The 25,801-nt window shown below is 37.6% G+C and overlaps 1 protein-coding gene across 1 annotated transcript in view; it reads left to right on the forward strand.

Annotated features, from left to right (window-relative positions):
• The window catches only part of MROH9 (maestro heat like repeat family member 9), a 92,267-nt gene extending 69,228 nt beyond the window's left edge, over positions 1 to 23,039 (forward strand). Inside the window, exons 11-21 of the mRNA XM_007458145.1 lie at positions 794 to 959; positions 2,130 to 2,272; positions 3,305 to 3,442; positions 4,049 to 4,169; positions 6,698 to 6,835; positions 8,942 to 9,118; positions 11,019 to 11,171; positions 11,273 to 11,389; positions 11,954 to 12,056; positions 21,111 to 21,173; positions 22,696 to 23,039. Coding sequence (XP_007458207.1) covers positions 794 to 959; positions 2,130 to 2,272; positions 3,305 to 3,442; positions 4,049 to 4,169; positions 6,698 to 6,835; positions 8,942 to 9,118; positions 11,019 to 11,171; positions 11,273 to 11,389; positions 11,954 to 12,056; positions 21,111 to 21,173; positions 22,696 to 23,039 — 1,663 coding nt within the window. The remainder of the gene's footprint in view (positions 1 to 793; positions 960 to 2,129; positions 2,273 to 3,304; positions 3,443 to 4,048; positions 4,170 to 6,697; positions 6,836 to 8,941; positions 9,119 to 11,018; positions 11,172 to 11,272; positions 11,390 to 11,953; positions 12,057 to 21,110; positions 21,174 to 22,695) is intronic.
• Positions 23,040 to 25,801: the final 2,762 nt, after the last annotated feature.

Genomic DNA, 25,801 nt, shown 5'->3' on the forward strand with positions numbered 1-25,801 from the left:
GGAATTGGAGATTGAGAAGTCAGGGTTCTAGTTACATCTGTGTCACTGACTATATGTGTGACATCTGGGGAAATGGCTTAGTTTTTTGTTTTGTTTTTTTTGTGGTACGCGGGCCTCTCTCACTGTTGTGGCCTCTCCCGCTGTGGAGCACAGGCTCTGGACACGCAGGCTCAGCGGCCATGACTCACGGGCCCAGCCGCCCCGTGGCATGTGGGATCTTCCCGGACTGGGGCACAAACCCGTGTCCCCTGCATCGGCAGGCGGACTCTCAACCACTGCACCACCAGGGAAGCCCTAGTTTTTAAATTTAATTTTCTAATTTTTAAGTTATGTAGGTTTTTTTTTAATTTAGTTAGCTTTTTACCTAGTTTTTTAAATTGATATATTTATTTATATATTAATTTGTATTTCCGTACCAGTTTTTAAATACTCTATTATCCCTAGACAAACAAGGTCACAAGGTGGGAGGGAAGAGTATGGAGTACAGAAAGCTGATCAGTTCCTGATATTGAGCTGGACAGATATTTAAATAGCAGTAGGAAATGAACTTGCAGACTTACAGCCTGTATTTTCCACAAGACCATATTGAAATTCTTCCTCTGTTTTCAAGGACAAGAAACTTAACGGGATCATTTGGAAATGGGAATATCAGTTAGTTTTTGACTTGTCTGCAGTTTCTTCGCACTATAAAGATGTAAAACCAAGACTCTTTTCCTGATTTGTGTCACAGTGTTGAGTAGGAAATGAAAAACGTATGATTTTCATTATCGGGGATGGGGGGCTGTGTTTGCAGCACTCTGATGCTGATGTGGCAGGCGGCTGGTTCTGAGTCAAGTGTGGCTCCACTCGTGCTGAAGACAATCTTGTTGATACTGAAAGGAAAGCCTGGGGCAATGGAAGAAAGAATAAAGGAAAGAAGACATTTCTCTCTTGACACTACTAATATGATGCCCGTGGCGGTAAATAATACAACGAGTGTTTCTTTTTCCTGGTGGTGTTTTCTTAGTCGTGAAAATCCCTATCTGCTCACAGTCTCAGTCATACTTCCTTGGCACAACCTGGCTCTCATTCATTCATTCATTCATTCACTCAACACATATTTATTGAGTGCCTACTACATGCCACACCTCGATCATGAAGCTTACATTCTTGTAAGAGACACAGACAATGAACCAAAAAAATGTGTTATGTGTCAGATGATATAAAGCTTAGAAGAGATATAAAGTGGGGTGGGGAAAAGAAAGTGGCAGGGAAGGTTTAGGTAAATTGGTCAGGGCAGGTCTCTCTGCTGTAGTGACATCGAATCAGAGACCTGAATGAGGTGAGGGAGTGATCCTTGCAGATATCTGGGCTTGAGAGTTCTAGACAGAGAGAAGGGCAAAAGCCATGTGGTGATGGGACCTTACCTGGTATATCAGTGAAGCAAGGAGGCCAAAACATCTGGAGAGTACTGAGCAAGGGTGAAGGTGTAGGAGATGGTATCAGAGAGGTAGCCACCAGCCAGATCACACAGACTCTTGATAGGCATGTGAAGGCCAAATCTCATTTGTGTCCATCATTATATATCTCCCAAGCACCCAAATCGCCACTCCTGGGAGTAAACTCAAGTCTTACAAAGATATAATAGGGGACAAAATGGATAATGCTCCACAAATGTGAGGTGGTGAGATGTGTTTCTCTGATAGAGTGGGTACTGTGGTGGTCAGTAGACCAAACAATTTGTTAGTGACCTGGCATGACCCTCCTTAAATATTTCACTGCCCTGGATTGTTGAAGCATTGGGAGGACCTGGGTTACTGGTAAGACTATTCTTCATGACCACACAGGCATGGAGCCTTGGGAGGTATGCCTTCCTTGAGAATCAGCTTGCTTCCTGCTGGTTTGGCAACCAGGCACTGTTGACAGTGATTTGGGAGCCCATGGCCAGAGAATGCTTGGTGCAGTTCCTGCTTCAAAATGGACTAAGTAACTGTTATTGAATGAATGAATACACATGCGTGCTTCAGGCTTCCTTCAAGGAATTTGGGGGAGGAGTTGCAGAGTCCCTGCCTTTCCACCCACCTCACCACTGCTGACTGGGTTTAAAGGGAGATGGTTACATTCTCGACTCCTTTTTCCTTCCCTTATAGGCATCCCAGGCCCTGTGCACATTGCTGCCTATTGGTTCTTACAAGAAAGCGGTGGCTCAGTTTTTCCCCCAGCTCTTGATGGCCCTCATGCTTCAACTCTATTACACTAGCAACCTGAGACTGATGACAGAGGACAGGACTTTGTGAGATACTAGTGGTATAAGAAATGAGCTTCCAGCTGTCAAATATTTCTACTCCCTTGGGTTCATGTGGAACTATATAATCCCTTGTGCAGTATATTCATTTATTACAGTTTTCTCTCCTCTGCAGGGTAGGATGCCTTTGGAAAAGTAACTATCCTAAGTACCTAGAAGTAAGCTGGGACCTTCCCTGAATGTGTATGCAGTGTATAAAAAACCACTCCCACAGAACACGGTTTATTCCTGCCGCAAAGGGAAGCCACCACGCAGAGAGAGAGTAGGGAGGAACAACCGGTCCAAAACCGGACATGTACTAGCTCTGCCATTTACTCTGATAGTGATCTCTCAGGGTAAATTACGTGTAAGGTAAAAATAATGTGCACAGATGTGCTTTGTGAACTGTAAATTTACTTTGCGGTCGGTGATGTGATGTGTGGGCTTATGATAGCATGCAGTCATTCTGTCCACATAAGGTAAGGTTCGGCTCTTCTCTTTTGCCCAAGACATTACAGTAAGCTTTCCTGCTCTCCAGGGAAATCAGGACCCAACTTTCTGCTATTTGCCCTCATCTGGTGTGGACTTCTAAGTCAGGCAGGACTCCAAAACACAATCCCATTAAGATATTTAATCCACTCTCTGTCTTTCAAGCAGACAGACACCAAATCATCCCAAGTAGATAAGAATGTATTCTATTTATTTAAAGCATCCAAAGAAGACAATCAACAGGCACCTTTAGCATGTCTTCACATCACTTAACATCTTTTGCTAATAAGCTTTTAATAAACTAATAAGCTAATAAGCTGCTCTATGATTAACCCCAGATTTTACATGCTACAATTTCAGTTTAACCCCGCATCCCATGTCCTGTTAATCAGGGGAGATGAAGAGCATTTAATGGTCTTTTCCTTTGAAACATCCCCCCTTCCCAAAACTGGCATCCTGCCCAACATAGAATGAAAAGGCAAATAATCACTTGTATCTAGTTATGTGAAGCCCACTTGCAGGTGATGACTCTCCTCTTCTCTGGGACCTTAGCTATGCTCGAGATGCGCTGAGAGTTCTGCTGAATTGTTCTGGACTGCAAGAGGTGGATATTGCTCTAAAGAGAAAGAATTGCTGGAACCAGTTTTCCCAAGCACTGTTTCACCATCATGGAGTCTACCTTGTTGCCAAGTAAGAACAGGGGCATTGAGAAATGTCCTCCATCTCTTTCGCACCTGTTTCATCTTTCTTCAACTAAGCCACTGTGGGAACACAGTCAATATCCACTCCGACTTCCAAATCTCTGCTAATGATCTGAATTGCCATTTGACTTCTACTTTTTCACTTATTGTGGGGGGTTTTACTTTTCCTTGCCTTGCTCTCTTACCTAGTGATGTAGATACCAAATTATTCTCCCTCTCCAGAACAGGTTTCTCTCTCAGATATGGAGAACTAGAGGTGAATCTGCTTATTCCTTCCTCTGTTGTTAACTGATTCCTCCTCTGCAGGCATCAGACATGTGCTCCCACTTTAAAGAGGTCTGATAAAAACCTGTACCCAATGAGACAAATTTGGGAAAGTATAATAGAAGAGGACTTTTATCCACAGAGTCTGCGTAGAACTCATAATGAGCCCGCAGTTTACCTTGGATTAAGGAATATTCAAGAATATCTTTCTTTTTATCTGGTGATACAAAATATGAGGATAATGTTTCCCTCTTTTCTACCATTAGCATTTACTGATGCAGAAAGTGTGTTCATCTTCTTTGCTAATTCAGTGCTTTATTCTTCTTTACAGAACTCTCAGTGACTATAACTTTCCACAGTTTCCAGACACCTTGCATTATCTCTACAAGCTCTCAGTGGAAGGTCCTAGAAGGTCAGAAGACAACGTCATCACAATAATATTCCTCACTGAAGTGAGTTTTATTACGAGACTGTGAACAACCAAGTTCTCATTCCCTTTCCTTATCCAAACTTAAATCAACTCTCTAATGTTTTGTCTCCCTCTCCAAATATTGATTCTTACCAAAAGTTAAGACAGTAACAGATATCTGAAGCTGAGGGGTGTAAGGCGAAGGATTTATGAGAGGGTTGTCCCTTTAGACTGCTTCAGGAGTTGGCCTTTGTAGTTTCCTAGGGGGTGTGGATTTGCACAAACTAATTATTTTTGTAGTCCTAGTCCATATTTCTTTACAAGCTTCTTAAAGTATATAGGGATAATTAAGTTTACTACAGGTGGTAGGTAACATCTAGTGTCTAAACGATACTTCAGACTGTCTAGGGGAAAAAAGGAATGGGCTAAATAACTGGGTAACATGAAGATATAGAACTATATTACTTTGTATATGAATATTACATCAAATATTGGAATGCCACATCAGAGTTAAGCAAATTGAGGCAGTACTTTTGCTTACAAAAGGCATGTAAAAAGTTCTATCAATTGAAATTATCTGAGTCAAATCTAATTTTCCATAAAAGTAATATATAATAAGGAAGTACTGATCTAAGGTACGATGCCAAATATTTCCAAAAGTTTGACATTTCAAACTTCATGTTAAAATAGTTAATAAACTATAAAAGGCATACCCATAAAGTATACTATATACTTCTTTTTTTCTTCTTTTTTTTTTTTTTTTTTTTTTTTTTTTGCGGTACGCGGGCCTCTCACTGTTGCGACCTCTCCCGTTGCGGAGCACAGGCTCTGGACACGCGGGCTCAGCGGCCATGGCTCACGGGCCCAGCTGCTCCGCGGCATGTGGGATCCTCCCGGACTGGGGCACGAACCCATGTCCCCTGCATCGGAAGGCGGACCCTCAACCCCTGCGCCACCAGGGAAGCCCTACTATATACTTCTAAAGCTTTCACAAGGATACATGAATTAGTTTAACTTAACACTGCAGTAGCAAATCACCAGTATTTTTCTAACTTGCTTAATCCATTTGAACCTCTCATTATTTTATTATGTGACTCATTATTTTTATTGTATTACCCTTTAAGTATGTACAAACACCAAATAGGTCTAAACATGAGATACAAAATCCCTCCCATAAAATGCTACATTTAAAAGAAATTTACAAACTACATAAGATTTATGTAAGCATCATTAATATACCTAGATGGAAACCTAGTTGCCTCTCTCATCATGAATGTAATGCTTCCTGCTACTGGAGATTGGCATGCTTGTCTTTCCAGGAACTCAGCAATGACCACACTCTCCCACCACTTTCTCTGTTTAGAATTTCTGGGCAATCGTCAACTTTCCAGTTCAACTGTGAGGTCCCTTGGCCTTTTGTTGTTCTGAACACACAATCTATGCATTTTACCTTATTTTGGTCTTATCAGCCAGTGATACCTAAGATAGTATTACCAATGCCTATGCCATTTATTTATATATATTTGTTATTTCTAGTTTTCTACTGATATAAATAGCAATCAAGTTCTACTATAAATAGTAATCAAGTTTACATCTTTGAGCCTAAATCTTCTTTCTTTTGGTATTTTAGATTATTTTCTTATAATAGATTCCAAGAATCTGAAATAATAACCAAAGGGTATAAACATTCTCAAGGCTAAGGATTTTTAATGCCAAACCGCTATCTGGAAAGCAGTGCCAATCAGAGCTCCCCACACAGCTCATGGGTATGCTTACCCCACGGCACTCTCACCACCATAAACAAGCTTTCCAATGTGAGATGCAGACGTGACGTCCTGTGGGGTGATTTGATTTGTACTTATTGTTTAAAATTTTAGAGAGTTTGAACATTTTTTAAATATTATTTATAAATTAAAGTTCCATATTATAAACAACCTGATCTTTCCTTTACCTTATTAACTATTATGATCTTAGTGTCTTTCTCCGTGAATTGTATGCTTCTCTCTCTCTCTCTCTCTCTCTCTCTCTCTCTCACACACACACACACACATATATACACACCCCACAGATTTGTGAAAGATCAAGTAATACATGAACACTGTGCTTTGTACATCCTTAGTGAGATAAATTGCAAGGACAAAAAAAATCTCTAAATAGTTATTTTTCCTCAGGAGGTTTATTGATGTTATATGTGTTGATATCATAATTTTAAGACTAGTGTATGCATTATATGGTAGAAAACGAATAAGTAAACATATTAATGCTATTAGGCACCAAGGTTTTCCAGGTAAGAGAAAGATGAGGCAACATAAAAGTATAAAAAGTTAACATAAACTCTGTTATTCCACATGTGAAGATTTCATCATATATATAAAAACAAGCACGTATTTCCTATTCCATCTGCTACTTCTCCTTCCCTCTATGGGCACAGAAATATATGTAAAAATATGTGTATTTAGAGTTTTAGTGTGATTTGTGTTTGTTTTAATGAAAATGTCTTGATTTTTATGACTGAAGCAAAAACAATGTCTGGCCATTACTCTGCCTATGAACTTAATTGTTTTCTTTTAGCTTCTCAATAATTTCTTCAAGGACCCATTCCCAGAAGAATTTTTGGTTCTCTTCAGAAACTGGGTCAATGACTCTGATCCTGCGGTTAGCAAACTGAGCCTTCAGAAAATTGCCAGCATGGCACCAGTTATCAATGAGGTATGTGTGTGTGTGATTTGTGTCTGCCAGCACCATCGAAGTCACAATCTGAGATTTGGTATAACTCAGTATCCTTACTGACAAAACATTGATTATTTTTTAGTTTATACATCACTAACACAATATCAAAGCTGAGTGTTTTATCAATAAGGGAACTGGGTTGAATGGAAAGGATGCGTTAAGTCAACTTATTGGCTTTATCACCTTATTTATATTTTTCCCAGAAAATCACTCATTACACTCAGAATTTATCAGCATTGCTCTACATGAACACTCTTGTTACACTCTACACCACACATACGTTATTTTCCACTTCAACATACACACATGCATACACATTAATTCCTGTCTCAGAGCACTCACTCAAGCTTTTTCTTCCTTTATACCACTTTCCTCCTTCACCCATTCACATTTTTCTTATTTTCCAATGATCAGCTCAAGTCGAATTTCACTGGATATTCTGGTCTCTAGCAGCCTCATCCCTTTCAGGGCCACACCAACTATAAGCACTTGCTTATATAATATTTCATATTTATGGCTCTCTACCTATGACTCTTGAACCAACAGCATCAGAGTCTCTTGGAAATTTGTTAAAAATGCACACTGTCGGGCTTCCCTGGTGGCGCAGTGGTTGAGAGTCCGCCTGCCGATGCAGGGGACAGTGGTTCGTGCCCCAGTATGGGAAGATCCCATATGCCGCGGAGCGGCTGGGCGCATGAGCCATGGCCACTGAGCCTGTGCATCTGGAGCCTGTGCTCTGCAGCAGGAGAGGCCACAACGGTGAGAGGCCCGCATACCGCAAAAAAAAAAAAAAAAAAAATGCACACTGTCAGGCCCTATCACAGGCCTATGGAATCAGAAATCCTGGGGGTTGTGCCCACCAATCTATGTTTTCAAAAGTCCTCCAGGTAATTCTAATGCAGGTTGAACTTGAGAACTACTGTCCTATGTCATTTCCCACTAAGTCATGTGAATACTTCTTGCCTTCCAGGAAGAGTGTGTCAACGCATACACCTATGTGTTGTAATTCTTTTGTAAATTTCAAAGTAGCTTGCACAATGCTGACTGTAGATATTCCATAAATTATTACTGATTTAATAATAAATTTAATAATAAATCCTAGTATATCCATTAAGCATAGTCTCTGAAAGCTTAAAGCCTGTCAGTGGGCACTCATTTTGCATTTAGAACGAAATAAGCCATAGTTTATTTGCTTTAGATAAATCATACAAGTCAATAGTATGTATTGCGAACAGAAAGTTATTTATTGCCTTGTCTAGTCCTCTTACCAATGCGATTAACAATGTAACCAAGTTGTCTAGGAAAGTGGGAGAGAAACGGTGGAGAGGGATCTGTATTGAGGTTTCACGTACTATCTGTTGGTAAAGACTCCAGCCAGACACAAGTGTCCTCTGGCTGTTATTTTGGCAAATATTATTTATTTCTTTTACTTCCTTTCTTTCCAGCCTTTCTTTCACTCCTTTTGTGTCTCCTTCTCATGCTTTAATTGCCTGATATTCTGCTTGTCTCTGATCTGCAATTGATGCCCATGACCTAGCTCAGCAGCTCAGTGGCTCTCATGTCCAAACAGGTCATTGTCACCTAGTTTCGAGGTTATACGGCCAATGGTGTGTTGGTAAATGTTTAAACAAGCAGCTCTGTGAAAAGAAGACCAATTTCTCTGGTGTAAATACTCCCACTATGGATGATTTCAATCTATCAAAGGGACATCAGTAGACATGGATTTGGGAGGAGATGCACAGTAGTGCATCATTATTTAATATCCCCACCATACAGATACAATACATGTAAATAACCTCAAAGGCATAAAAGAGCAAAATGTAGCAAAAGAACAGGAAGTGATGAGTCTTCAGTATTTATTACCATTGTTTTTATTTATTTCTAAATTTATAAAATTTAATTTTTAATAGTGACTTTTTTTAATGATCAGCTTGCAAAATTTTTGACAATTTGGCAATTGACTCTTGTAAGCTAGCTCCAGCACATCACTGCATGCTGCCCAAACTCAGAGGTGTGCGTACCAAATGCCACCTCAAGTCTCCTTCTAGTTCTTAAATCCCACCATTTTCTTCCTTTTATATATAGATAGAAAATGTCTGCAGCTTATTAATAGCCATCTTGGATGCCTTCCTGTCCCAAGACAAGACTGTTGTAATTCGGGCCTTGATGACCCTTCGAAGACTTTTAGGCAAACTGGACAAGGTGACCTACTCCTCCCTGTGTACCAGAATTGCTTGCAGCTACTGTCCTCTGATGGATCATGTGAGTTACACAGTTAGATATGTGAGATCATTAGGTTTTATCATTAAGCTGAAGCCCCAGGTAAGGCAATGCTACTACATCCCAGAATAAGTCAACAAAAGGCAGTCATTTTGTGCAGAGCTACCTTTTCTTTTTCCAGAGATAATAATATTAATCAAGTAAGCTCTATGTTTGTTTGTCTTTAAACTACACTATGAGAACCTGGTAAAGTCTGCCCATAGGAAAAGAGAATCAAAATGTAGCCTCTGTTCTTAGATGAAAGAGGAATTATAGTTTAGTGGCTGTGTTTGTTAACCCTGAATCTGGACTTCCTAGGGTCAAATCCCTGTGCTGCCACTGACTAGCTGTGAAATCTTGAGCAGGTGGTTCAGTCTCTTAGTGCATCATCTGTAAAACAGAGTGAATAGCAGGCATATTATGGGTATTAGAGTTGACATGTGTAACGCCCCAAATGAATATGATATTTTCATAGAAAACTTTAATTAGAAAGTATTTCATCAGAAAGTTGTGCATTTTGAAAATTCTCATTTTTTATGGTAAACGTGTTCCAGAAAAGTTGGATGACAGTAATATAGTATTTTAATAAACAAGAACATTTTGGTATGCTATGGGAAATCTATTTGTTTTTAAAGATTCCTTTGATGAGTGTTTGTGAACCAGAGAATTATTTCATAGTAAATTATCTTGCCAAAATGTATAACTTCTTAGTTCTATAGATTTCATTGAAGAAAGGCCCAATATTATTAAATTATAGAAAAAGGAAACAGTGGCAGAAAAGATTTTCATAAGGACATAATGATAAGAATAGTAATAATAATAGTGGCTAAAATGTATTGAGCGTTTACTATGTACCAGGCACTATTTTAAGGGATTTACATGGGCAATTTTACATAATCCTCTAACAAACTCTATTGCTATTATCCAGTTTAGGTATAAGGAAACTGAGGAAAATTGAAATGAATATTTGGCCAAGTTCACATGGCTAATAAGTAGTTGGCATGTCCATGTAAAGAATTATTTTCAAAATGGGATCATAAACTTTTTTAAAAAACTGGAGGTGATACTATATTTTAAAAAATTAACCTCTTCCTCTGACTTGCAATTTTTCTCTTCTAGAATCTTTATAATCCAATCACCTTCCTATTTGGTATAAGTAAGCCCTCGGAAACCTAGTACTATGCCATTATGCAAAGAACTTGCATTGGTATTCACTGGCAATTCTGCAAAGTCCTCCAGCACTTGAAGACATCATGGTCACATTACCCTAAGTATTATTATAGAAATCATCTCCAAGTTATATAGATTTTTACCTGTTATAATTTTAGGATGTTATTAAATACTGTCTTCCTAAATTTAAGAAACTCACTTTTCACAGGGGATTTTCTTTAATGTAATCTGAATTTTGGTAAGCAAGTCTTATTTTAAAATCAAAAGACAAGCTTAGACCCAAAGTGAATCTTCTTAGACCCTTAGACTTCTTAGACCCAAAGTGAATCTTTTCTAATAATAAATGATAATTACATATATATGGGCTTCCACGTGAGGCAGTGGTTGAGAGTCCGCCTGCCGATGCAGGGGACACGGGTTCGTGCCCCGTTCCGGGAAGATCCCACATGCCGCGGAGCAGCTGGGCCCGTGAGCCATGGCCGCTAGGCCTGTGCGTCCGGAGCCTGTGCTCTGCAACGGGAGAGGCCACAGCAGTGAGAGGCCGGCATACCGCAAAAAAAAAAAAAAAAAAAATTACATATATACATATAGACACATCATATATAGTATATATACATATAAATATATATATACTATATAGTGTATATAAGTATACATAGTGTATATAGTATATAGTGTGTGTGCATATATATAAATATCCTCAAATGAGGTCTTTTCTGTGTGCATATTTCAGAGTAATGGAGGCATTCGGAGTATGGCCATTCGACACTTTGGTGAGTTACTCAGGGACATGAGTCAGTACATATGGATGCTGAATGATGTGGTTTTCGGAGGCTTGGTGCCTCTGATTCTGTTTCTGGAAGATACAGAGGCAAGAGTAGTTAAAGTAAGTCCTGTGATTTTGTTTTTCTTAGTTTTGCTGAGAATCACAGTGCTTTATGTAACATCAGATGAATAGATTTTTACTGACATTTTTCTACTTCACAGGCATGTAAACATACATTAGAAATCTGTGCTTCCGAATTAAAATGGCCAACATCATATTTGCTCAAGGATGAACATTACAGTTTTGAGCTGGTAGTGCTCAACATCTGTAACAATCTTGTAAGTGACCCCTCAGGGTTTACTACCACAAGAGTTATAGAAGGAACTTTAAAGGATATCCAAAGTGATGAAAAGCATGATGAGCAAGGAATATAAAGAAAAGATAAATGAACAATTATAGCTAGAACTTGAGACAAGAGAAAATTAAAATTTTCCACTCTCTTTTCCTCAACCTTTTTCATCTATCGTTTCTTCCTCCAACCTACCTACTTTGAGCAGTGTAAAGGTAGGAACAACATTTCAGATCACCAAAAGAAAAGCTGGAATTTCTTTTCCATGGCCGAATGAGCTGGTTCTCTGAAAACCAGCATAAACTGCAACGATAGACAAATGGGGATGGAAGGATGTTAAGCAAAAGTTGGAAACCCAAAGTTTGGATATCATGTAATACGCTGAATAATACCTGCAGGCAAAAGAATAACGTTCATACACAGAAACCCCCAAGTTTTAAACTGGCCCTGATTTGGTATAAGCAGCCAAGTTCTTTTCCCTGAAAGCCTCTCTGGAGAGAGCAAATGTGCTCTTTCAAGAAGTGAGAGAATGTTTTTTCCTTTTTATTCTCAGCTTATTTCTCATCAGAAATATATTATAGATTTGATATCTGATACCTTAGGATTTCTGAGGAGTTCCAGAACATATCTGAGAAGAGGATCAGTTATTTTAATAGGTAAGTAAAATTCAATTCTAATTTCCTAATTTGTCTTAAAAGGTAAAGAATGGGGTAAGCAGCTAGAAATTTTCCTTGAAAAAATTATAAATTTTCTTTCTTTATGATAGACAGTACTTTTTATGGTGATATCTAAGATGAACAGAAGTTAAAATATATCATGAGTCTAGAGTTCTACTTTATAATACACAGTGGGTATAGCTGTGTGATTAAATTATCATACAAAGTACATTCAACAGGATGAATTTCAAAATTTTAGATGCTGGCAAACCACTACAGTTTTCCTTCACTGCTTAAAAATCACCCCCCAAAGAATAAGAATAATGTATTTTTTAAATGCCATCTTCAACAAAACATGAACATCTATAACCACAGACTACAACAGATGAGGAAGAGCTACCAAATCCAATAAAGTTTGAAGAAGAAAATGTAAAGTTGTGGGACTGCAGGAAGATTCTAAAAGAAAACAACTAAAATTTTTGACCTTGGACAAAACTGACCAATCAGTTTTTTCCCCCTAGATTCTCGCCATGAAGATCAAAACTAATAATCCTTTATTTGGAATGATAGGAAGTGAATTCCCAACTTGGTAGTGGGATCTTCCCTTGACCCCCATCTGGCATCCTCGAATAGCTGGGGCCCCAACGAATGAGGAAATACTTAGTCACATTATACTTGTACAGAAAAGTCTGTCATTAGTCAGGGTAGAAGACAAGTTGTATTATGATCAGCACTACAGTTCATGATCTGTGTTGATCAGAGTGGAGTAGAGGAACACACACACACAGAGAACCCTGTATTATAAGAACTCTATTTCAAACCATAAAGAATTCATGCTATTCTGAATTCTACACTGGAAATTTCCACAAACTTTCCACAAAGAAGAAAATCAAATTTTAGAAAATGTTTCTACAGAGTAGTTGAAAATCATGGTAAATATATTCATGAATCCAAAACTTTTTAAAATAAAGATCTAAAGATACAAGCACACAGGGAATATATAATGGGATAACGGGAACACATGAAGAGTAAGCTTTGCATTTCTCTAATAATTAGTGATGTTGAGCATCTTTTCATGTGCTTTGTGCTTTTTGGCCATCTGTATGTCTTCTTTGGTGAAATGTCTATTTAGATCTTCTGCCCATTTTTTGATTGGGTTGTTTGTTCTTTTGATATTGAGCTTCATGAGCTGTTTGTATATTTTGGAGATTAATCCCTTGTTGGTTGCTTCCTCTGCAAATATTTTCTCGCATTCTGAGGGTTATCTTTTTGCTTTGTTTATGGTTTCCTTTGCTCTGCAAAAGCTTTTAAGTTTAATTAGACCCCATTTGTTTATTTTTGTTTTATTTTCATTACTCTAGGAGGAGATTTGCTGTATACCTAAAACTAACACAACATTGTAAATCAACTATACTCCAATAAACTTTTTTTAAAAAAATAGACAATGGAAGGAGAACATCAGGAGATCCAGATACTAAAGTTATCTGACATAGATGTGAGATATATGTTTTAAAAACTGATTAATATGTTCAAGAAAATAAATGGCAAAATAGAGAATTTCAAAAAGAAAAAGAAGTTTTCAAAGCATGGTGGAAAGTGTAAGAAAAAATATATAACCATTGCAAAAAACTACATTGCAGCCAATGGAAGAGCAAATACATATTGTTGATAACCCAGTAAGGACAAGGAGTAAAGGGTTGAAAAATGTTAGCAAAATAAAATATAAGCCAACAAGAAACAGTTTGAAAGATTAGGGAGCAATGATAGATATAGAAGATAGATGAAAGAAATGCAAATATGCATAAATCATATCCATGAAGAAAAAATGAACAATTAGACATAAAAAAAGTATTCAAAGATAGAATTTAAGAACTAAAAAAAATTTGATTAAATATACTGATGGTAAAAATTGTTCAAGAAATATTTTATACAGAATGAAACATTAAGACATTTCCTAACAAAGTTATGGAACTTCAGAGTTAAAGAATTCGTTGTGCAGTTGAGCAAAAAAAAAAGTCACCTATACATTACAAAATAAATAAATGTGGCATTAGATTTCTCCACTTCAATATTCAACTCTAAAATGTAGTAGAATAGAGCCTATAAATCCTAAGTTGAAAAAAATTATGACTGAAGAATTTTATACTCATCAAAATTATATCCAACTATAAAAATAATAAGAAAACATTTCTAAAACATAAAAACTCAGCATAAGTTCGTTACCATGAATCCTTCTTGAAGAAATCATCGATGGATGGAATTCAGCCAACTAAAGAAGAAATGGATAAACTATCACATAAGGACATACAGTATCTACTTAACTGTAGGACTTCCAGCTCCCAATCCATTCTTCACTATGTTTTACATTTCTCTATGCCTCAAAAACTGACCTCTATGGTCTACAACTCCCAAGCTCCCTTGCCAGCTTGCTTTCAGGTTGGTATAGCATTTAATGCCCATTAATGCATTTAATGTTACAGGAGTATGCTTAATATTCAGTAATAATTTTAACAGTGTTAGTCACAAATTATCCCATCTAGAATCCCCAGAGCCCCTACTGAGAAATACTGATCAATAAATTCAATCCAGGGCTTCCCTGGTGGCGCAGTGGTTGAGAGTCCGCCTGCCGATGCAGGGGACACGGGTTCGTGACCCGGTCCAGGAAGATCCCACATGCCACAGAGCGGCTGGGCTCATGAGCCATGGCCGCTGAGCCTGCGCGTCCGGAGCCTGTGCTCCGCAACAGGAGAGGCCACAACAGTGAGAGGCCCACGTAACGCAAAAAATAAAAATAAAAAAATAAGTTCAATCCAGTTATAATAAAAAATACCAACAGATAATTTCATAGATCTTGACAAGTTGATTCTAAATGTACGTGGAAGAGCAAAAGACCAACATAAGAAGATATAACTAACAAATTTTAGACAATCCGTTACTCACTCAAGGAAAGATAAGACCTGTGAAACTGTAATAGAAAGCCTAGAAACAGATCCACACATATACAAACACCTAATATAAAGATCAGAACTGGCAGTATATATCGGATCAGAAATGATGGGCTGTCTAATAAAAGGTGTTAGGACAATGGGAATACACACACACACACACACACACACACACTCACAAATTCCTACCTGACACCCTACACAAAAATCAGTCTTAGGTGTATGAAGTCATGTATTGAATAGATGGAAGGAAGGAAGATCTAAAAAGAAACTTTAAAATGTATGCAGTATTTCTATGAAGAAAACCTGCAAACATTACTGAAAGACACAAAAAAATTTTAAATAAATTGAAAGGTATAAACCATATTTTAGGAAAGAATCAAAATTGTAAATGTGCCAATTCTTTCCTAAATTAATCTATACATGGAATAAGATGCCCACTGAAATATCAATGGGGCTTTTTTTTCAAAATTGACATCCTAATTTTAAAATTAATAGAGAAAAGTTACCATGCAAGAATATCCAGGAAGTTCTAAGCAAAAAAGAATGAAAGAGGATGAGCCTTATCAGATATTAATATAGCTACAGTAATTAAAATCACATGGAATGAATAGACAGACAAATGGATCAAAATACCATCTAGAAATAACTGCCAAAACATGCAATATTTTACAGTGAATCACTGGCTTTAACTAATAGTGATGAAAATATGGAATATTCCTTAAATGGTTTGGGGACACATGATGAGCCATCTGGAATTTTTAAAATTATTTTATTCCTATCCCACTCTTTACACTAAATAAATTCCAGATGGTCAAAGGCTCAAATGCTAAAAATAAAACCATAATAATAAATAAGATTAGATAATAGTGTAGAAGAATCTGCTTTATAATCATGGGGAAGGTAAGGTCATTCTAAGTAAAAGTAAAAATCATAAAAGATTGACAAACTATGTAAAAACAAATATTTTTGCAAGATAAAACCACTATAAACAAAGTCAAAAGCCAAATTGTAATAAAATATTTATGGCACTTATCACATATAAAGGGTGCATGAATTCTTACTGTCTAAAGAATCCTTACAAATCTGTAAGAAAAGCCAAACAACCCACTATGAAAATGGACAAAGTACATGAAGAAAATTATTTGGCTCATATACATAAAATTTTCACAGCCTCATCCAAAAAGTGATGCAAATTGAATCGATAAAGTGCTTCCATCCATCAAACTGACAAAGAACAAAAATGATTATACTACATAGTTTTGTCCAGGTTGCGGGAAGTAGGCAATCACATTACTGGTCAGAGTGTAAATTATTACAGTCTCAGAACAGTTTGGTAATTTCCATCCAAATGTGAAATGCATATTCTTTTGACTTAATAATCTCTTCTCAAGAGAATTTATCCTCTGATATAGTCACATATGAGAAGTGATGTGTGCATGTAGATATTCATTGCATCATTGGCTTTATAATACCATCATCCTTAGCATGTGACTTGTATCCTCATTTGTGTTTTCTGATTACCTTCAGCATTTTCGCAGTGTTACACCAAGGAGAAAGAAAAACGTAAAGGGCAAAAGGTGTCTCTGGGTCAACCTAATTTTACGAAGCTTTCTTCAAATTCCACGTGCACCTTGTTGGCATTGTGGTTAGTCTACCGTGTTTCAAAACTTTCAAAACATCAAATTCTATTTGAAAGTTCATTTGTAACTTTTAAAAACACCATTTCAGTAGAGTCATTTAATTTTCAGTTGTTTTTGCCTAATTTTACCACCTGTTTTGCTCCTTTGGTGGTAATGTTGTATTTCTGAAGTTCCTACAGTATAAGAAAGACCCAAATATAATTACGGCTTAAACAAAATAGTAGCTTATTTCTCTCTCATTTAACAATCCAAGTATACGTAGACTAGTGTTAGCTCTTCTGTTGCTCTAGTATTCTCATCACACAGTTTCCTACATCAGGTCCAAGATGCTTCCTCCATCTCCTGCAACCACTTCTACATACCAGTCAATTGGAAAGGGGAAAATATCAAGAGGTCACAGGCATCTCTTTAAAGAGCAACTGTAACTTCTGCTAAATCCCGGAACATAGATGTGGCCATACCTAGCTGCAAAGAAGTCTTATTAAAAGTCTAGTCATCTGCTAGATGGCCATGTGTCCAGCTAAAAACTGGTAGTTTTAATAAGAGAACTAAAGATAAAGAAGTAATTTGACAATAGGGGAAATTAGTACTCTCTAGCATAGGAAATTTTCATTCATTATTTGTACCCGACATCTCATTCTGAAAGGAATTACATTGATTTACAGACTTAAGCAAAAGTATGCCAATTAAGGATACCTCCACAACACAGGGCTTTGTTTTTAAACATTATTCTTATTTTTTTTTTTTTTTGTACGCGGGCCTCTCACTGTTGTGGCCTCTCCCATTGCGGAGCACAGGCTCCGGACGCGCAGGCTCAGCAGCCATGGCTCACGGGCCCAGCCACTCCGCGGCATGTGGGATCTTCCCGGATTGGGGCACGAACCCATGTCCCCTGCATGGGCAGGCGGACTCTCAACCACTGAGCCACCAGGGAAGCCCTATTCTTAAATTTTTAAGTCCATGTTCCACCTGGCAATAAGAATATCTTGAGCTTTACTATCTGTAACTTGTATTATGAAAATAATGTATTATTGTGATTTCTGTGGTCACTATTTTGACTGAAGCAGAGGCAGTGTGAAACACTGGTGAGAGTAGATACATTTCCATTGAAATCTCAGAATGAACACCCACTAGCCGTGTGACCTTCACCAAGTTACTTAATCTCTATGAACTTTTATTTTATCACATGGAAAATGAGGATAGTAAGAACAGCAATAAAAATATTTCTTAAATCTCTCTGAAAACATGTAAGAGCTTTTATAAAGGCAGTGAAGAGAAAGTAGAAAAACCAAAAGAAGTAGGCCTGATATTTGGGGATTATTTTCCTTTATAGATTTTCTTTTATAAATTTATAGATCAATTCTAAATGCAAAAAGGGTATTTGGGAGGCTGATAAACTGTGCAGAAATTTTAGCTGTCTCACTGAGCTGGAGGAATAAAACTTGGAGTGGACTGACAATGAGGAGGAACCCTGGTAAATACCCCCAAGTTTTCAGCTGGGATCCCTGATGTCTCTACCCTAAGAGTGAGAGTAAACTAAAAATAGGCCAGCCCTTAAAATTACTGAACCTTTGAATATCTAACTCCCTGGTTGGATTAAGGGGATATACCTCTAGCCTAACTGCCTGCCAAAAAAGCAAAAATAAATCCTCTCTGGGAGAAGATAAATTGCCCAGAGCCTAAAAGTATCTACACAAAATTGTATACACAATAGCTGAGATTTAATCAAAAATAACCAGACGTTTAGATTTTTTTAATTACAAGGAAAAAAAATAGAAACAATCTAGTATATGCAATTATTGAAATTTATCAGATAGGAACTTTAAAATAAATATGATTAGTATGTTCAAAAGATTAAATAATGAGATGGAATGCAGAACTCAATGGGTAAAATTAGCAGCAGACTAGAAAGAACTGAAGAGATAAAGAGAATTAGAAATGTCAGAATAAAATATTCAGCCTCAAGATCAAAGCTCAAAGAGTTAAAAATGGAAAATATGAACAGAGCATAATAATATGAGATACGGTTATAAGGTCTAACATATGCATTCCATAAGGATAGTGGGGAAAGAATGAGACAAAATAAATAGTTGAAGAGATAATGACCAAAAATTTTCCAAAACTAAAATAAGGTAATAACAAGAAATAAAATGTATAAGTCTGGAAAAAAGAAAATAGAACTTCCAAAATTTGCAGATAAATAATTGAGTATTTAGAACATTGAAAAGAATTCAGAAAAACTATTGGAATTAAATAAATTTAGCAAGTTTTCTATATACAATATCAATATACAAAGATGAATTGGGTTTCTACACACTATCAATAAACAACTAGAAAATCGATTATTTGATGCCTAATGCATTGTACCAAAATTCATCAAATACCTCAAAATAAAACTAAGGAAAGGTGTACAAGACTGATACACAAAAAAACTAGAAAAATGTTGAGAAGTTTTTAAAAAGACTTAAATAGAGTGATATATCATGTTTATGGATTAAAGAATTAAGTATTGTAACAATGTCAACTCTCCCCAGACTGTTCAGTATATTCAATACAACCCCAAACAAAATTTCACCAGAGGTTTTGGGTGTGTGTGTGTGTGTGTGTGTGTGTGTGTGTGTGTGTGTGAAATTTGAGAAGTTGATTCTAATTTTTACATGAAAATTTAAAGATTTGAGAATAGCCAAGATACTCTGAAGAAGAATCACAAAGTTGAAGAACTTATACTACTGGATATCAAGACCCATTTTACATTAAGGTCATATGGAAGTGGCACAATGATAGAATGGAGTCAAGACACTGACCCCTGCGCAATTCACGATATAAATGACCCTGCAAAGCATTAGGGAAAGGACTTTGTTTTTTTTCTCTAATGGTGCTCGATTAATTTCATAGGTAAGTAATCTCAACCCCTATTTTATGCCATATAATTCCAGTTGGGCTTGCAATCCAAAAATGTGAAAAGGTAAAACAATAAAGTTTCCAGAAGTAAATATGGGAGAATATCTTTATGACCTTCAGACAGCAAAGATTCCCTATCAGGACTCCAAAATTCACTAACCATAAATTGGACTACATTAAAATTAAGGACTTCTGTTCATCAAAACAAAACAAAACAAAACAAAACAAAACAAAATAATACAAATGGAAAAGTTGAATGGGTGTAATATTCTAAGAGATTAGTATCCAGAATTTAAAATGCCTAAGAATAATTTAAAAACACCTCAATATAAAAACAAGTGACTTACTTGAACAGACATTTCACTAAAGAAATATCCAGGGCTTCCCTGGTGGCGCAGCAGTTAAGTCCGCCTGCCGATGCAGGGGACACGGATTTGTGCCCTGGTCCGGGAATATCCCGCATGCCGCGGAGCGGCTGGGCCCGTGAGCCATGGCCGCTGAGCCTGCGCGTCCAGAGCCTGTGCTCCACAACGGGAGAGGCCACAACAGTGAGAGGCCCACATACCGCAAAAAAAAAAAAAAAAAGAAATATCCAAGTGGCCAATAATACAAAAATAATACCACCAAACCCATGAGACTGACTGAAAGGTAAGAGACTTAACAATTTCAAGTGTTAGAGAGGACGTACAGCAATGGAAATGTAAGAGTGAAAATTGGTACAACCACCTTGGAAACTGTTCTGCAGTAATGATCAAAGGTGAACATAAGCATATCCATTAGCCAATAAGTCCACTCCTAGCTATATACCAAACAGCAATGCACACAAATCTACGCAAAAATTCATGTACAAGAATGCCCACAATAACATCATTATTCATAATAGCCCAAAATTGGAAACAACACATTGTCCATCATAAGCAGGATGGCTAAAAAGTGCTGCATTAATAAGATGGAGTATCATATAATAGCATTCTGCAAATTCTTTCTGTAAAGAACCAGACAGTAAATATTTCAGGCTTTGAGTACCATATGGTCTGTGTCGCAATGATGCAACCCTGCTGTTGGAGGGTGAAAGCAGCCGTAGATAATCCATAAGCAAATGAGCCAATAAGCATGGCTGTGTTTCAAGAGAACTTTGCCAACCACTGTCATGTAGCAATGGAAAGGAATGACCTATTGCTATGTTTAAAAACATGGATGAGTCACACAATATAATGTTGAACAAAAGAATGTATTCTGAAAGGTGAAGGAGGAGGCTGCAAAGGGCATGAGGGAGGCTCCTAGGATAATAGTAATATTCTATTTAATGACCTAAGTGGTAGCTAGACGTATTCACTCTGTGGTCATTTATTGAGCTGTACAATTATGATTTCTGCACATTTATAAACACATGTATATCTCAATAAAGAATTTTATGAATAATTATTTGAAAGCACTAAAAGATGATTCAAGGATAATCTAGAGATGCTTTGCTTTGAAGAAAGCAATGAAGGTAGCCAGATAACATCAGATGATGTATTTTCATAATGTATTTTGGGGTAACTTTCATTTTACTTTGTGCATAGGGTACTTGGCAAAATTGGGTGGCCATTTACTGCTCAGAGATGAAATTGAAGTCATGCTTGAGGGTAAGTGTTGAAGTTATAATGAAATCTTTATGTATAGGCCTAAATAACTTCACTGTTTGTGATTCAGTTTACATCTGAGCTCTATAGTGATGCCAGGGATGGGAAGAGGGTGGTAGAGGTAGCTAGGCGGTTAAGGGGAAATCAGTGGAAGGACTGGGCTAAGGGACATCTTCTTTATTTTTTATTCTTTCTCTCTCTGTTTCAATCTCTCCATCTGTCCCTCTCATTAGTTGAGACCTAACTATTATCCTAGAGTCCTTAGGAACTACAAAGAGTTAAGAATTCATTCACTCATTAATCCATTCAACAAACATTTTTCCAGCATCTACTATGTGACAGCACTATTCTATCTGCAGGATATACAGCAGCAGACAAAGCAAAGTCCCTTCCCTCAGAGGATTTACATTTTAGTGGAGAGCAATGTACACTTGCACCAGAAGAAATTAAAGAAGGGTAATGTTTATTCTTTCAAAATGTTTGGATCTTTAGTATCTCTCTCTTAGCCTCTGCCTATTTCCCCTTCAGGATCAGAATTACAAACAGGGGAGGCAGAAAATAAGGTGGCTGCCTTCCTTCCCTTTTTTGGTAATAGACTTTATATTTTAGAGCAATTTTAGATTAATAGAAATATTGAGTGGAAAATACAGAGGTTTCCTGTATACCTCCTGCCCCCACACATGCAGAGCCTCCCCCAATTACCAACATCCCCCAGCAGACTGGTACCTTTGTTACAGTTGATGAATCTACACTGACACATCATTATCTTCCTTCCTTTTTTATCCATTCATATTTATTGACTGCCGGCTAAATACTAAGCACTCCCTCCATGTCACTCAGAATATTTTTCTTCTTTTGCTCTTCCTCCTCCTTCTGTTCCTTCTCCGTTTTTTCTCTTTTCTAAATCTGTCCCTTTTTCCTTCTCTATTTCTTTTTATTAAGAAAGAAAATAATAACTTCCCACAAGCTCAACATATGAATATAATGATATTAGCATTTTGGTATATATCTTATTGCAGATATTTTTAAAGAATATAAACTATTACCTATTTATTTTTAAAACTATCATAACTGTTTTATAACTTTTTCACTTACTCATGTGTCAGAAACATCTTTTCATGCCAAGAAATATGGGTCTACATCATCATGTTAATATGTATGTGCTAATTCACTTTATGATATCTCTAATTTTTAAGCACTTTCATACTGATGAACATTTAGACTGATTCCACTTTTTTCATTATTATGAGCAATATTGAACCTCTTCATGAATATATGTTTATGATGTCTACCAGAATGCTCAGCACATAATAGGCACTCAGTAAACACTTAGTGAATATTTCCTTTTTTCTTTTAATGAGGTCTGGTGAGGACAGAGGATAAAAAACTTCCTGGATGCTACTTGTCAAAGTAAAAACAATTGGGGGAGGGGGGCTTTTGTGAAAGGTGGTGAGGCTATTTAGGGTTAGAGCTTCTCAGACTATGAGAGTGATGCCTTGAATTAATGGCCTTTCTGCTATTACAGCTATTGACCGAGTGCTTCGGGATGAAGATCCTGTGATCAGGGAGTTTGCAGAAATAACAAACAAAATTTTTATGGAAATAGCTCATAGGTTGACCTCCTCAAATATTAAACAAAGCTTCCGAAGACTGTTTAACTTAATCTACATCAAAAAATTGAAGCCTCTTTATAATTATAACCTTCCCAAGGACCTGACAGGAAGTCCTATGGGGATTAAAGAAACCAAGAATGATAAGGAAGCCATTACAGACAATAATTATGAAGACATATTGGTAAAGAACAAAGATGTATCGGTAAAGAATGCAAGGTTCACGAGTGCCTTGGAGCACACCTCCGAAGAGGAATGATTTTCCTTTCCCTCTTGATAACTTGAGTCCATTTGTAGATGCTTTTCAGAAGGACACTAGAAGCCTTGACTGTCTCTTCTTGATTCTCTACTCAAATATAGAAATGTGTTGCCTCTCTCTGTCTGACAGTGATTAGAAGACTTACTTCATCAAAGCAACTAACAAAATTGAAAAAACATATAAGCAAAGTGTTTGATGAGAAGCTCTTGGAGCTTGAATTAATCAATACATAGCTACTGAACATCTTCTAAGTGCCAGACACTATGCTAGATAGTGAGTACATTTGGATGATGTAAACAAGGTTCCCATCCTCAGGAAGGCCACAGTCTAGTGACACACAGTGTGGTTATTTACACCCTGCTCTGATGAATGCTGCCGAGGGCAGTATTTACAAAGGAAGAAATGGAGCTTGCAGGGCAAGAGGATTTAGAGCAGGCAAACTATTCCAGGTAGAGACACTGAGGCAAGAAGAGTGTTGGGGGAAGCTGGAGAGTTTGTTGTGAGTACAGGTGGTTAAGGAAAGAATAGGGAGAGCTGAGACCTGAGGGGAATATTGTGCTGTGCCAATGGTTTTAAACTTTTTGAAATGAAAATTGGAGAGTCAACATAGTTAGTGGTTCCCATGGCCGTCAGGATCCAGTTTAACACTTTGTCCTGGTTTTTAAGAAAGTTGATATATAAATGTTGAACGGCAGTGATCTTGCTTGACTTAAGGCTCCAGGCTCATCTTTCACTCATCTCACCTTACCTTCCTCCCACCCCTGCATCCCACCCTAGCATAAACCACTTCAGCCACAGGGAAGTACTTGCTGGTAGATGAAAGCCCCATTTCCTCCTTTGACTCAGATGTTGTGGCTTTGGAATGTGTCAACTTGCAGTTCACACATGTTCTCATTTCTCTGCCAGCTCGCCTGGCTGGGAGTTGGGGCAGCAGCCATTCTACCTTCCCTTGGGTCCTTCTTCAGCTTCTCTGACTTCTGGGCCAGGTGGGTTTAGTAATGTTGACAAAGGACACCAGCTTCTCCTGCAGGACATCTGCATCATCAACATCATCAGTGTTGGAGGCAATAAGAGACTGATACAGTCACACGCTTGTGGGTTCTACCTTGTCCCTGCTCTCCACTTCACACCCACACTCCTCTCCCAATTGCCTGCCCTGCAGACTTCGAGCTCCAGCACAAGGTGTGAAGATGACAACTTTGCAGAGACTTCTCAACCCGCTTAGTCAAACCTCTGGTTTTGCCTCTCTAATTGAACCCTTACTGATATATGTGAGATACATTTCCAGTCTTCTTTTTTTAATTTTTTTCATTGGGGTAGAGTTGCTTAACAATGCTGTGTTAGTTTCTGCTGTACAATGAAGTGAATCACCTTTATGTATACATATATCCCCTTGCTCTTGGACCTCCCTCCCACCACCCCCCATCCCACCCATCTAGGTCACCACAGAGCACTGAGCTGAGCTCCCTGCTCTATACAGAAGGTTCCCACTAGCTCACTGTTTTACACCATAATGTATATATGTCAATCCCAATCTCCCAATTCATCCCTCCCCTCCTCCCCCCCCCCACTGTGTCCACACGTTTGTTCTCTACATCTGTGTCTCTATTCCTGCCTTGCAAATAGGTTCACCTGTACCATTTTTCTAGATTCCACATATATGCATTAATATACAACATTTGTTTTTCTCCTTTTTAAAAACATATTTATTGGAGTATAACTGCTTTACGATGTTGTGTTAGTTTCTGCTGTATAACAAAGTGAATCAGCTATACGTATACATATATCTCCATGTCCCCTCCCTCTTGCGTCTCCCTCCCACCCTCCCTATCCCACCCGTCTAGGTGGTCACAAAGCACCGAGCTGATCTCCCTGTGCTATGGGGCTGCTTCCCACTAGCTACCTATTTCACATTTGGTAGTGTATATATGTCAATGCTATTCTCTCACTTCGTCCCAGCTTACCCTTCCTCCTCCCTGTATCCTCAAGTCCATTCTCTACATCTGAGACTTTATTCCTGTCCTGCCCCTAGGTTCTTCAGAACCATTTTTTTTTAGATGCCATATATATATGTTAGCATATGGTATTTGTTTTTCTCTTTCTGACTTACTTCACTCTGTATAACAGTCTCTAGGTTCATCCATGTCTCAACAAATGACCCAATTTCGTTCCTTTTTATGGCTGAGTAATATTCCATTTTATATATGTACCACATCTTCTTTATCCTTTCATCTGTCAATGGACATTTAGGTTGCTTCCATGTTCTGGCTATCATAAGTAGTGCTGCAATGAACATTGGGGTACATATGTCTTTTTGAATTATGGTTTTCTCAAGGTAATGCCCAGTAGTGGGATTGCTGGGTCATATGGTAGTTCTATTTTTAATTTTTAAAGGAACCTCCATACTGTTCCCCATAGTGGCTATGTCAATTTACATTCCCACCAACAGGGCAAGAGGGTTCCCTTTTCTCCACACCCTCTTCAACATTTATTGTTCATAGATATCTTGATGATGGCCATTCTGACTGGTGTGAGGTGATACCTCACTGTCGTTTTGATCTGCATTTCTCTAATAATTAGTGATGTTGAGAATCTTTTCATGTGCTTTTTAACCATCTGTATGTCTTATTTGGAGAAACGTCTATTTAGGTCTTCTGCCCATTTTTTGATCGGGTTGTTTGTTTTTCTGATATTGAGCTGCATGAGCTGTTTTTATATTTTGGAGATTAATCCCTTGTCAGTTGATTCTTTTGCAAATATTT

This window comes from Lipotes vexillifer, unplaced genomic scaffold (assembly GCF_000442215.2).
Source record: "Lipotes vexillifer unplaced genomic scaffold, Lipotes_vexillifer_v1.1 scaffold189, whole genome shotgun sequence".
NCBI lineage: Eukaryota > Metazoa > Chordata > Mammalia > Artiodactyla > Lipotidae > Lipotes > Lipotes vexillifer.